The 14,573-nt window shown below is 39.7% G+C and overlaps 1 protein-coding gene across 2 annotated transcripts in view; it reads right to left on the bottom strand.

Moving 5' to 3' along the window:
• Positions 1-3,132: 3,132 nt before the first annotated feature.
• The window catches only part of LOC127455379 (steroid hormone receptor ERR2-like), a 108,436-nt gene continuing 96,995 nt past the window's right edge, over positions 3,133-14,573 (bottom strand). For both annotated transcript variants that reach the window (XM_051723234.1, XM_051723233.1), the window contains exons 6-7: positions 11,280-11,549; positions 3,133-8,797 (exon numbers count right to left, since the gene is read on the bottom strand). In XM_051723234.1, coding sequence (XP_051579194.1) covers positions 8,553-8,797; positions 11,280-11,549 — 515 coding nt within the window. In that variant the 3' untranslated portion in view covers positions 3,133-8,552. The remainder of the gene's footprint in view (positions 8,798-11,279; positions 11,550-14,573) is intronic.

Below are 14,573 nucleotides of genomic sequence, written 5' to 3'. Positions count from 1 at the left end.
TCGGACCTCCACATCATAGACAACAATACAATCAGATACTTTATCAAACAAAGTAAAACAGATCAGACCAAAGGCATTTATTTTCATTTTCAATTGGTCAACTCCTATCCAGCCCTTCCAGGATCGCCTCAAGAGGAGGCGTGAATCCTAGCTGCTCGGAACCGACCTGTCTCTCCTGGTGAGGGGTAGCCTAGTGTTGTTTTAGAGGGGAATTTATAGGAATTTCAGTTCTGAACAGGGAGGAAATGGGGCTGGTGTCGGGTTCGCTTCTGGGGCAAAGGCTCTGAATCTCTGCTAGAATTTGAGACTGGCGGAGGTTTTGTGACTGCAGCATTTGAGGGACTAGCGAGAGGTATATCTGTTTGAAGCGTGAATGTGGGAAGGGAGGTTTGGGGTTAGATGAAAAAGGATTTGGGACCGGGTTCGCTTGCTGAGGCAGCCTCACGCAAGGAACGGTTACGGGTTAGGGGAAATTAGGATGATAGAAAGGAGCCTCACACGGGAATCCACTCCAGTGGCCCATTGATAGGAAGGGGTAGAGGGATGGATGTTGGCAGAAAGAATAGGTTGGATGGAAAAACAGAGATGTCTGGAACATATGAGAGGGATATGCAATGTTGGGATACCTGTTGCATGTGCATTTGCGATGTGAATGGGCTGAATCCTCAGGCGTGTGACCGCACAGCGTTCAATGGGAGAGTGTACGATTCATGTGAGAATGTTTTATGCTGTATTTTACTGAGCTCGCTCGGAGCTGCGAGTGGCTGATTCCACAGGTGTGGGCCCGCATGGCATATGATGGTAGGACACTTGATTCTTTTGGAAGTGATGTATGATGCATTTAAAGAAACTCTCTATAAGAAGCGAATGGGCTGAATCCTCGAGCACGGGATCGCACAGTGTTAACAAGAAGAGCCCATGTTTTCGTATGAAAAATTCATGCAGCATATAGGCAAGAACATACTCTGCAATACGAATGGGTTGAGTCATCAAGCGAGGCGTTCGATTTGAGGGCGTATAGTCGGCAATGTTTGAATGAAATTGATTGATGTGGAGATGTCGGCTTATGGCGGACCTATCATTTAGGGAAGACCTAAAGTGTCCCGGTTGTTGTCAATCTCTAGGTGGGTGATGGTTCGTTTAGTAGAGTGTCATAATATGGGTTACGGAGCCATGGAAGCTGAGACGCATGACCTGAAAGACGTGCCGCTGTAGTGGCGTGTAAACGGCGCTTTGCGCTGTTTTGCAGTGTAGTGGGAGTTTGTCGCATGGCCCGAAAGACACCATGGTTGCGCCACTTGGACAGTGCGTTTGTGCTGTTGCGGTGTAGTGGGAGGTTTAGTCACAAGGCCTGACAGACACCGCAGTTGCGGCACCTGGATAGCACGTTGTGCTGCTTAGGGATGAATTGAGCCAATAGTAAACATATTGTATCTGACTATAAGTATTGATGTTTTTGGACCTGAGTTGAATTCGTAATTTTGCACAGGTTTCTCCTGTCTACGAACTCAGAGGCTTTTGTACTGCTGACTTCTGCCATTTGATTTTGCAAACAACTTTCTTCATTAAAAACTTCAACTAATTCCAAGCCTACTGGTCTATGGGCCCAAGCTGTATTCCCCTACAGGAGCTTTTAGATTGTTTTCCAATGTAATGCAAGTAATTTGATTAACTATGAATTCTTGGCATGGAGTGCTGTAGCATAGTTGAAGCGGGTGCAACTGTGGCAGTGAGCTCATGCTAAAATGTCTGCATTTATTTGAGAAGATGTTGTAAATAGAGTTTTTATAATTAGAGAGACTGTTAATGCTTAGAAATGAAGTAAATAACGGCTTTGGCTCTGCATTGCCTAAGGAATGCAGGAAGAATGCACTTGCGATCGATCATTATTGAAGGATTCGCTTGTGGCCAATCATTCCTTAGGAGTATTACCACCGCCTGCTGTACGATGTACATCTTGCATAAGTTAAGCACATAGCAATAGCTTTGTGAGGAGGGAATGCTCCACTTGACCACCAGAGAATCGGAGCACAGGCTTCAGCTGGCGCTGCGTGTTCAGCTCAACCGGCTTTCACACTGGGCTCCTCAAGCTCCCGTGTGTGAGGAGTTTTCTATGACGAGCTTGGGTGCTGCGAGGAGGCGAAATGTATGTCAGAGCAGGTGCTGCCGTGGCAGCGAGCTCGTGCTAAAATGTCTGCGTTGATTAGAGAAGATGTTGTCATTTAGAGTAGCGGTCGTTTGGAAAGAGTTTGTTTGTTGCATGATTGCCCTTGAGTTCCGATTAGAATAAATCACACTACGAAGGGTGCTTTGAAGTGAGAAACAATCGTAAAAGTCATGTTGGAAGGTGACATCAAACGGAATTGATGAATGGATCACGCCATAAACGAGCTGCGCAGCAAGGTAATGAGGCTGACAGGAATCCCCTGTGCAGGGGAACCAGGTTGAAACATGGGGAGTGTTGGAATGATGACTGAATTAAATAGTTAATTTTGTTTCCCTCATGTTCGAATAAAGCTGTAGTAGAGCTCGGGTAGCATGAAGCCGGATCAGCGCCCGTTCGCGGAGGAAGGCTCACGCGATTGACTGTTTTAGATAAGAACGGATGAACAGTCGAAGGGACCTGTTTCATATGTAAACGGTACCGGAGCAGCCAGTTGCTGAAGCAGCTTCGCTCAATGATCTGCTTCAGCGAATGGAGATTAGAAGAAAACAGTGTAAAAGTAGCACTTAAGTGGTAGCAGTCGATGCAGTAAAATGAATGAGATGCTGCGGCAGCTTCTGTAGAAACTAGATGATTTAGATGGAAGAGCTGTTCTGATGAAGGTGAATGCTTTGCAGCGGAGTTGCAATCCGATGATCTCAGCCACTTGCATGGGTCTGTTTGTGGGCAATGGGCAGGGCCGAATGCCGGAAGACTCGACGCCACGTAGAGATAAGCAGCTGTTTATATATGCTTACTCTGGCTATGTGATTGATTGCATTAAATTACCTTGTTCCTCCTGAACCTAGTTTATAAAACTCAATTTTTTACAACAGCCTTTGTGTTGAGTAACACGTTCCTTGGAACAACTCATCTCTCTTGTGCAAAAACATAATGAACAAAACTCCAACACGTCTTTGAGGGTAATTTTTTTCTTTGTTACCTTTTCATTTTTTTTTTTTTTTACATAAAAAAAAGAATGCAACACAGTTCTTTGTTAAATGAACAATATTATTGTACAGCATGGCCAAAGTGATATACAACACACAATGAATATCATTAGGAGAAACAGAAACGCTTTCGTCATTTTGACATTTGAACATTGAGGGAACAATTCTGACCTGAACATGCCCAGTTCAAACTACACAGAATGTTTATAAGCAAATAAATAAAAGACAGAAATTTACAGATATGTATTTTCTTTCCTAAACAGTGATTTTTCAGTAGAAACACATGATGGGAGATGTACAAATAAATGTTCATGTCTCTTAAAAACCTTTATCACAGATTTGTGTTTTTAGTAGTACATAAAGTTAACTATTTTCCCATTGTCGAAAGAAAAGTAGAAAAAAGCACCCAAATTTGTGCACCCAAAACAGAGTGTGGTAAGAATGTAGTGTGGTATACACATAATGGAGCAGATGTAAATAACTGACTGCGTTGCAGGTAGAGCTAACCTAGTTATCGATGGCCTTTCTTTTAATACCAGCTCCTCTGTTACAATGCTCGCTCAAAAACAACCAAACAGCCTGCTGACAACAGTCTAAATAAAGGGCACTGGGAAAAGGAAATAAGGAGTTTTTACTATTTACAGTTTGTCCAAACAAGTGTTGAGTGCTTAGATGAGTGATGAGGTAGCTACAGTATGTGAATGTTGCATATATGTTCATTAATGTCCATGTTAAGTGTAGTGTTTGCGATATATGGACTGACCTCAACAGATTTTAAACAAAACATGAAGTCTGATAAAAAAGAAAAGTGGCATCTGCACTTGAGCAGGGTTATGATGTTTCATAAGAGTTTGTTTCATGAAAGGTTCTTCCAATCTGGTCTCATAGAATCACGTTACTATATCTACATTTTTCAAAATGAATTTTACGTGGCTTGTTGGATGTATCGCAGCAGTTTCCTGCTGAAATTAACACTAGAGTTGCTACAACGACTTTTATTCACTTTCACACAAATCACCAGTAAAACTGCAAATTATCAGATTATAAATGTAAGGTTTAGGCAAGGTTCGGTAGGTTTTGTTGATTTAAAACTTAAAAGAGCAATTACCTTAAAAACCTCATCTGTTTGGAAGATCATTTAACTTGCTTTTAGCATCACACATTGGACATTTCAACTCGGAACTGCCGTAATACATGTAATGAACCAGGTAATATCATTTTGCAAAAATGTTGACACGGCCACGTCATTTTCAGGCCAGAAAGTCTACGCAAGTATGCAAACGCGAATTATGGCCAATGCATTGCAAGCATGCGGTCTTGTACATATTTAACGTGTGTTGCTGTGTTGCTGTGGTGAAAACAAACCTCAAGAAGGTGATAGTCACCTTCAAACGTCCGTGTCTTTAAACCACATGTGTTATTATTCAGATAGCCAGCTATAAACATGTGGTCCGTTTAATCCTGCTGAAAAGACCAACAGTGCTGGTCACCAGCAGATGTTGTGGTTTGGATGCTTGGGCCCAGGGGCGTAGATTCCAGGTGGGGGTGGGGGGAGGGGGGTTTGCAAGTACAACCCCCCAAATATTTGTACAATGATCAATGGAAACATGTAAATTCTTCACACTGTAACCCTCCCAATGTTCAAGCTAAATCTACGCTCTTGCTTGGGCCAGATTCACGAAAATCATCTTCAGAAAAAATAAAATATGGATAAATTATAAGTCTGTTGACTGATAAAAAATAAAATAAAAAATAAGAACATTCTTAAGAAGTCTTTTGGGAATACAAAATATTAGTAACTTTTTTCTTAAGGCAAAGAACTGTAGTTAAGAAGAATTTTATTCATAAGAATGTTTCGTGAATCAAGTCCCCATTATGGCATACTGATATCTCCCCCAGGATTCTTAAATAGTTTAACTAGCAAGACTTCCTTGGCCAATCAGTTTTACCAGAAAGAGAAAACTGGTTGAAAAGCATTTGTTTTTTGTTTTTTTTTTTGCTCTGCCATGACAGTAAAATTGACCGTAGTAGCAGAGTTTAAGCTAATGTCTGCTCTAGCACCCCTTGTGGAAATGCTGAAAATACAACTTATATTTGCATTGTGTTGTAAATTATGTTCTGAGACATTTTTGAATGCGACGTGTATAATCAAGCTTGCATAGCTAATTCACGTACTTGCGTAGGATGTATTTGGGGCTTAACTCGCACTTTTAACACGGAAAGGTGAAATGTTCACTATGCAGTTTAGAGGTGCTCTACTTTGGCATGACTTGGGTCAGAATTTATCCCTGATGTTAACACATTGTTGCACTGCATAAAAAAAGAATCTTGTATTATATTCTGTTTATCCAAATGGTCTGCTTACGAGGAGAAGACTCACCCTCCTCCCTTAGGAAGCCAGTGAGTGTAAGACAGGTCTCTCATTGGCCAGCGATATAATGAGAGTGATGAACTGGCCACCATCACTATCAGTTTCTTCAATCACAGTATTGAATTGAAACAATGCCACTGTTTAACTGAAATAAATGACATCAGTAGTGTAAGTCTAAGGGACTTACACTACTGATGTCATTTACTTCAATTAAACAGTGGCAGTACACTCCCTCTAAAATGGAGGATAACTGAGACCTAAATGTACAAAATGGACTATGTTTGCCATCAAGCACTGCAAACGAAATTACAATGCTAATTCTGCATTCCATTCAATGTCAGATGTAAAAAAAAACATGATCCCAAAGGAAATCGACACGCTTCTTTGAAATATTCATGTACCATAAAATCGACCCTATTCTGCCGAATTTCTAAAACACGCTATCTCCCATCAGACATTTTTGCATCAATTCAGATGTAATCACCTTTCCCTTTGGTACTACTGATAGTGCTTTGTGCGAGCAACCTCAAAACACAGGTTCTGGTCCCATGGAAACCAGGAAGTAATCACGTTTACACAAACAAAGTTGAGTGTGATTTGGAGGTTGCATTTTCAATCTAGAATGATATATTTAGTCCACTAATGATAAGGTTTATGGTTGGGATTTGGGTTAGAATGTAGGATTAATAAAATATGCATTCCTGCTGACTGTATTACATCATTTACAAATAAAAATACAACTCGCTTTTGGCACCACTCTGTGGACATTTCACCTGGAAACTGGATGTGTTCAAAAACACTTCCAGCTTCGGCCACTGGGGGCAGTGGTTTGAATTTTGGTAAGCACAGACCAATTTCCACAGCAGAACTTTCGGCATACTGTTGCTGAATTCTCAGTGAGATCAGTGAGGATGTGGGATTTTCCTACTTGATACCTACAACCTCTGACAATAGCATTCTGTTGTCCGATGTTCGGAAAATTACATAAAAGGAACAAAACTGCTAACGCACTGCTATATGTTTTGCAGGTGTACAATGATCAACATTAAAATAATTGACCTTGTTTGATAAGCAAGCTTTATTATCATGTACGTAACATAGAAACTTTGACTTACTGATTAATTTTATTTGCTTAAAAGTCAATAGTCACCTTTCCACCTTTGGGCCAAATGGTTTTTGTTGCAGAACCATGCCGTTCCATACCAATCTTTTTGCACTGTGGTGCTGTGAAATCAGGATTAGAACGGACTGACTGAGCAAGTGGCCAATCGTGAATGGCCACGTCACTACAGGCGTTTGGCCAGACTAGATATCTGGGCCAGGAACGGTTTGTAATTGTACCTTACCCAGCCGTGCTCAAGTGGAAAATCTACCTGAACCGTTACTCACCATGCTCAGAACCGTTTGGTCCGATGGTGGAAAATATGTTTACTGCTAACTGTATACATCTCTCTGGGTGTCGCGATGTTACGTGACACTAAACATCAAAGTTGGAAACCTCACTTCAAGTGCCATTTTATTGCACTTTGCCAAGCAGGAGGTTGGAAATTCAGAGTTGAATGGAGCGCAGCATAAATTCACAGACAGGAATCTGATTGAACATGGTGGTTTTGGGTCATCTTCTCATAGCCAGAACCTTCAAGTGGACCTAGGATGCATAAGCTGTTTATAGGGGCGTCTACTTCAAAGGTCATTTTAGCAAGCTGTGCAGAAATGCTATTGTGTCAACATGTGGTCAAATACTCCCCCTATTCAGACCACTGTCATCTTCCAAGACCTAAAAATAAAGCTGGTGATAAAGACCTGCACCTGCCCACCTTTATTTGGATACATGGCTATAAAAGTCCTGGCAGCCTCTATAAAGGTCCAAGGATATGATGGGTACCTCGTTTCCTCTCTGCACAGCTTGGCTTTCCTGTGGCTTAACGAGCCCAAAATAGGGCGTTTGACATATGGACGTCTGATTGTTTGAACATGGAATCTCTTGGACTTCTGCCACTAATCGTAAATCCTTTGAAGCTTTCTCCCCTCCAACTGAAGCCCACTTTCCCCAATGATCCCTCGCTCGACCCTTGTCTTGGACAAATTGGGTCACCTATGAAGACTCACCAGCTAACACTGAGTGCCAGCTTTGCCCCATCAACCAAATTTAGGTCAAAACATCAACCACAACAAAAACAAGTAGTTTAAAAAAAAGAGTACAGTGCAACACAGGAGGGGGACGTACCTCACCCTCTTGCAGGACAAGCAAAGAAGATAGTTGGACGTCAACCAACCGTTGACTCAATTTATTGCTGAGTTACTACAGAGTAAGCTGACTTAAATCCTGGCTACAGGCATTTGGATAATCATTTTACAAATGTTTGCCCTCACGGACCCAGGATGAAAGGTCCAGAAGACAAGGATTCACCGTTCCAAAGAGGTATATTCAAGGACGTCAGTTTACATTTAGGGAGGAACCGGGCAACAAATGGGTGCATTTTGCCCAACGTTTCATTGTCAACTCTTGGCCTCATCCCACCGCTCTTTGCTTTGAATATTTACAAGTCCTCAAGGTGTCGTAGTGTTGTCCAGGGTGCTGAACAATGACGTATGTTCAACATGGGGTTGCTTTTGAAACGTACAGAGGGTTAAGTTTTTGAAAGCAGGACCAAAAAAGGACCACCTATATGAGACTATTCACTCTGAAATGACTTACAGAAGTTTCTTTCATTATATACAACCACAGATCATGAACAAAAAAAAAACAAAACAAAAAAAAAAAGCATTACTGTACAAGTACATAGCATTTGTTATAGATTTTTAATTATTATTTTTTTCCCTTTATATTTATACTTTGAACCAAGTTATTTATTTTTTAGTTTTCAGGTCTTTAAAAATGTCTCGCGTCTCAAGGACACAAGAGAGAAAAGTCTGCAACCTGCGTGTCTGCCAGAAGACCGCGTGTCCTCCGCAGCAAATGTGTCTCTGCCACACCCAATTCGCTGTAGCCTTTATGATGTTACAGGATGAAGCTGTGGCCGGCCAATCAGACTTTGGCCTCCAGCATCTCCAGGAAGAGTTTGTGCATGGGCACCTTGCCCTGCATCTTGATACTATAGAAGTGTTGAACGGCTTTGGTGGCTGTCTGTCGCAACAGAGGAAGCGTCATGAGCAGTTTTCCAGCCCGTCGAGGGTCTTCTGTGTGTTGACAGCTTTCGTAGTCCTGCAGAGCTTCATGAAGAGCATCCTGGAGCTTCTGAACCGACTCTATGTCCTCTATGTGCATGGAGTCTGCAAGTACAAACAACAAATACTAAGTACAATATTTAAATACAATCTAGACATGATTACTCATGTCACAAATGAGCCACAACAGATGTAGTCGTTTGACTTTAAAAAAATTCAACCAATTCACTTTTTCAATATGTAATTAAAATGACATATATACATCTATAAAATAAAATTTTAATAACTACAGTTGGTGTAAATGGCACCTGTCACACAGCACAGCTATTTCCACTCTAATAGTCTAGTAAAAACACAAATTGAAGACAAACTGCACCCCTAGTATAGCTGCAGTGGCGTTGGGTTTAACAACATTGTGGATGTGCTGTCTTCGTGCAGACGACCCAGAGGGAGTCAGGGAGTTGAGATGCAAGGTTTTACTATAGTAATATTGTAGTAACCATGTTTTTTTTTTTTTTTTTTTTTTTTTTTTTTTTTGTGGAAGCCATAGTTTTAATGCAATTAACCATTTTGTTACTATGGAGTAGTGTGGAGTTAATATTGTGACCATGTTTAATTTTGTGGTTACTATGATTTTACTACAAAACACCATGGTGATAATATGGTTATTGTAGTAAAACCATGGTTAATTTTTGTAAGGGAAGGTTAGGGTTAGGTTTAGGGGTTGGTGTAGTGTGTTTGTTGGACTCTAAATAAACACAATAAACACGCTGCAGTGATGCCACTATTCTATGTTAGTATGTAATTAGGGGTGTAAATAGTATCTGCCACTATTTGTGCTTAGTGCAAAGAAGATGTATATATAATTATAATAACTAAAAAATGCCATACATTATTTTTTATTTTGAAGAAATTTATTTGTAATAGTTTATTGTTAATATTTACTATTTTTTCAGTATTTACTGTATTTTACACTATGCTATACTATAAATATTGTCCATTCTACTATGTATTTATGAAGTATTTTTTATAATTTATAACAATTTAGTATTATTTATATAATAATATAATATAATATAATATAATATAATATATATATATATATATATATATATATATATATATATATATATATATATATTATACTATTCTGTGCAATATATGTTATCTATATCTATTATTTTTACTGTTTTAGGGATACAAATATAATGTTATTTATCAATAAACCATACTGAACCTGACAGAGAGAGAGAGAAAGACACTGGGGGGTGGTGGTGGGGGTTAAAAAAACACCTCTGAAGAAACAATTTCCTTGCAATCCATCAGAAAGAGGCTGTCGATACGATTGATAAACTGCTAATTACAAAATCAATGGCTATGAATTTTCACATCTGTCAGACAGCGGTGCTCCCGTGAGGCCCATCGGACAGAGCCTGTCTCTCTCTCTCTTTCTCCTGTCGTACCTCTCGCAGCGCTTAGCCTGTCATCCTGACGCATGGCAAACGCCACCATCAGCATTTCTATTTCTCAGCCAGACAAAGAGAGACAGCGAGCAAAACGACAGAATACAACGAGGGTGCGAGTGCGGGCCACATTGATCAGATCAGGACGTGGCTGCCTCCTGAAAAGCCTGCTGTCGATACGGGCACTGTGTCTTCTCCCCTGGAACAAACGAGGCCCATCGTGCACTCATACTCATTCCATTCCACTTAACACATTTAATTGACAGCCCTGCTGTTCCTAATGAAATGCTAAATTTATTTCTCACGGCGGCCAGGCCCTGTGGCTACTGTTATGGAAAGAGAAAGAGAAGCATGGAATGCGGCGACACAGAAGGCGTTCAATTAAAAGCTCAACGGTCTCTCTCAGCCTCGCTTTCCTTTTTTGCCCTTCATGTTTATCTGGGGTGAATCCGTCTATGGAACTCACATCACCTCCAAGCGTAGCAAATAGAAACTGTCCTCAGAAGTGTGCTTAATCTCAAAAAGTACAAATAAATAAATAAATATGCAATACATATTTTTCATTTTATAATTTTCACATTTTAATATATATATAATTTTACATGTTAATAATACTATAAGTAATATTACAATTATTAATACAACTAATAATGTTATTATTATTTTTATGTATAATAACTTTATTTGTAAAGTTACATCAAAAGTTACAAAAGTTTTTTGTAAACATCTAAAAATATATATATAAAACATTTATGTTTAAAGTATACGTACACTACCATTCATAAGTTTTGAAACACTTGCCTGAAATGTTTGTTTTTTAAAAAAAATTGATCTGAAGGCGTATGCTTAAATGTTTGAAATTAGTTTTGTAGACAAAAATATAATTGTGCCACCATATTAATTTATTTCATTATAAAACTAAAATTTAATAATAAAAAAGTTTTTGAAATTGATGACTTGGACCAAATAATAAAGAAAAGCAGCCAATAAGTGCCCAACATAGATGGGAACTCCTTCAATACTGTTTAAAAAGCATCCCAGGGTAATACCTCAAGAAGTTGGTTGAGAAAATGTCAAGAGTACATGTCTGCAAATTCTAGGCAAAGGGTGACTATTAGTCGTACCTGAGTTGGCGAGCGCGATGGCCTTGAGCGTGACAAACTCCTCTTTCTCCACCTTGAGTTTCTTGTACTTGCGTACGAGCTGCAGTATGGAGACGTAAAGGTCGAGCAGACCTGTGAGTCGCGAATGCTCCTCATCCATCACGTAATCCTCAGCGTACACCAGCTCATCCTCATACGGCAGTGAGCGAAACACGATACTCAGGATCAGGATCTCCATCCATGCGCTCTGCAGTAGACTCATCTGGTCTCCCAGAGACAGACTCGAGAAACCTGAGAAACAGACGAGACATTATTTTTTTGATAAAACAGAAATTTTAAGACTACTGAATGAAGAATATATCAAATTTGTCTATTTTTCAAAAATGTTTCTCCTAAAATTCCTCAGGAGAAATAAAATCCAAAAGCTGACATACAGTAAGAGTATAGAGATACCTTATAAAATTAAAATGTATAGTCTGCTTTTGCTTTCCATTTCATCTTGGTGCTGTCTGATAGAAATGTCTATTTTTTAGGGATATAAAAGATATAATTTGGTGATTTTTCTTTTTAAGGGTTGGTTCATGTAGCTTGAAGTAGTGCATGAAGTGTCCAACATTTCACACGCCTTTTTTTTTTCATCAGTTGATGAAATCAAGGGCGTAGCAACAAATGTTGGGCCTCAGGCACAAAACTATCTCACTATTTAAGTGTGGTGGGGGTACTTTTTTAAATTACAAAGCGTGCACACACACAGATACTCGCACAGGGAGCAAAGTCACTTGGAATCCAATAATAAATCACATCTTTTAAATTCGCAACCCGATACACATTGATGTTGCCAAGTGTAAATGGGATGATCTTATTCAATCGGCTCAAAATCTGATCAGTAAAAACTAGAGCTGTCAGAATTAATATGTTAATGCATGCAATTAATTAAAAAAGTAAATGTTTCTTAATCGCGATTATTGCGTTTACCGTTAAAACAACATAAACCAGCATAAACACTTGTTGGGAAGGGTGGAACCTATGTAATGTGTCTGCCTGGAGTCATTACACTCATGCACACTTCACTATATACACACACAAGAGACCTTCTAGCAAGGTGAGCCTACAAGCTTAGCTTAAAATAGCATAACGCGGCAGTCCAATAGCCATTCTATGGGCGGTACTGTCATAACACACTAGTTGACCGTTACGCTTTCTTCAATGATAGAGCGGCAGAGGTTAATAAATCTCGGTAAATAAAATTATCTATGCACATACACACACACACACACACACACACACAACAGCGCTTCCGAAATATAATGATGAAAAAGGACCTCTTAGTGTATTTGATGTACAAGACAAGCCCAGATGGGACTTGTGATAGAAATCAAGTATTTTTCAGCCTATGCAAGGTGCATTTTAATTCCCACAGAAGCACGTCATGTGGAGTTCAAAGTGGCGCTGGTGTTGATGCCCTTTCGCAAATCATGAACACGGCTTAACAATTGCTGTAGGAAAGCAGATAGTCTACCGGCAGATTGTGGAGGATGAGAGTTTAAGAGATTTATTGCCCATTGCAATATAAATGCAGCCTATGTGGGGACTAGATCTATGAAAATTAGTCAACCTCACAGTTAGACTTTGGGAAATGTTTTTATGTTACTTGAGTTGGTGCTATTTTAGTGCATTTCTATCTTTATATTGTGGATGGCTTTGTTCGAAAAATGTTAATAAAGCCTTATATTGTTACATTTTGTTTTGTTTTCTTTCCTTAGATGGAAATAAATGCTTTTCTTCATGGAATATCAATATTGCCTTCCAGTGGGCTCCCCTCCAGTGAGGACCCCTGTTACTCAAGTCCAGCATTACCCCCGGTCTGACGCTCCTGGAAGACGTGCATTATCTGGGTACTTGTAGTAAACTTTATTTTTGCTGTATTTTCAGTATGAACCCACTACTCACACTACTTACACTACAAAATGGTGCAAAATAGTGCAGATGTATGTGCGTGCTACTTTTTCATCTACTTCCTCTTGTTTGACAACTGTCAATAAACATCACGACCCTCTGATGATTAAAATTATTGCTTTACACATCCATTAAAGCAGCGCTATCTGCCCCCCTCATGATTAAAGAACTGATAGATTACAGTATTGATCGCACCTGACCCCAAACTCTCCCTCTTTCAAATGAATGATCGTATTGAGGCAGAGATGAGTGGGTGATGCCTATCAGCCGTCGGGTGACACTTTCCAGTGTTTTTGGGACAAGAGAGAAAAACAGAGGGAGGAAAATAAGAAAAGCATGAAAAAGGGAAACTTGAGTGTTTAATTTCCGTTATCAGGTGGGCGAACAGTGTCTAGGTGTGCTGGAGGATACATTAATTAACAGATTGCGATCAGGACCGCGGTGCCCCTGACAGTGTGAAGGGGATCAATAAGGGCTGGAATGGAGGTGGCGGGATGAACAGGTGCAGCTGGAGAACAGGTCAGCACACTTACAGATGTCAAACACGTTCAGATGCTATTAGGCCTCATTTTAAAGCAAGACAACTGAATTCATGCTAAACAGAATGTGAAATGTGTCAGTGATTCAGCACAGGACCGAGTAAATTGTGAAGAGATGCATATGCAAAGTGCATTGATTAGCGCATGAGCGCTGCATGACAGTGACGGCCTTCTATATTACTAAAGGCCACTGTCTTTGTTGAAACAGACACATCTTGTTGGTGATAGGCATATATTCACAACCCATTTTACTTCCGTAATGTTTTCAAAAAGGAGAATATAGTTTTAATGCATCAGAAATGGACTGAATTGAAATGAAAAATGGGCATTACATACTGTACCAGAATAAAACTAGACTTGAATGGGTTAGCAACCTCATAGCAACGCCCTAGCATTGCGGCAGTGAGTTTTGCATGAGCGAGCACCAGTCATATTTTCTTTGTTTAAATCTAGTTTGACATGTCCATTTACACATATGCTGAAATGCTTGTCAGATCATGTCTTTTACTCTCTGTGGATAAACATCTGTCTTTGTGATCTATCTGTAGCACTAGTAAAAAAATAAAAAAATGTAATCAGTTTTTAGCTTGTTTTTATGCAGCCCAATAAAGTTCATTGTTGGAAGCATCTTCTGTTACAAAGGCGAGCTGGCCATGTCGCTGTGATATATTCCACACTCACTAAATCAAAGGCTGCAATTCTAAAAAAAGACAAAAGCCGAAAACTTTGCAAAAAGGCTTTTTACGAGTCCAGCAGCCTTTTACAAACCAAATAAACATAAAACACGACAAGTTTTAATCCGCCTGTATTTACGAGCTTA

This window comes from Myxocyprinus asiaticus, chromosome 17 (assembly GCF_019703515.2).
Source record: "Myxocyprinus asiaticus isolate MX2 ecotype Aquarium Trade chromosome 17, UBuf_Myxa_2, whole genome shotgun sequence".
Taxonomy (NCBI): domain Eukaryota; kingdom Metazoa; phylum Chordata; class Actinopteri; order Cypriniformes; family Catostomidae; genus Myxocyprinus; species Myxocyprinus asiaticus.
The sequence above is the reverse complement of the archived record's forward strand: the minus strand, read 5'-3'. Positions and strand labels throughout refer to the sequence as shown.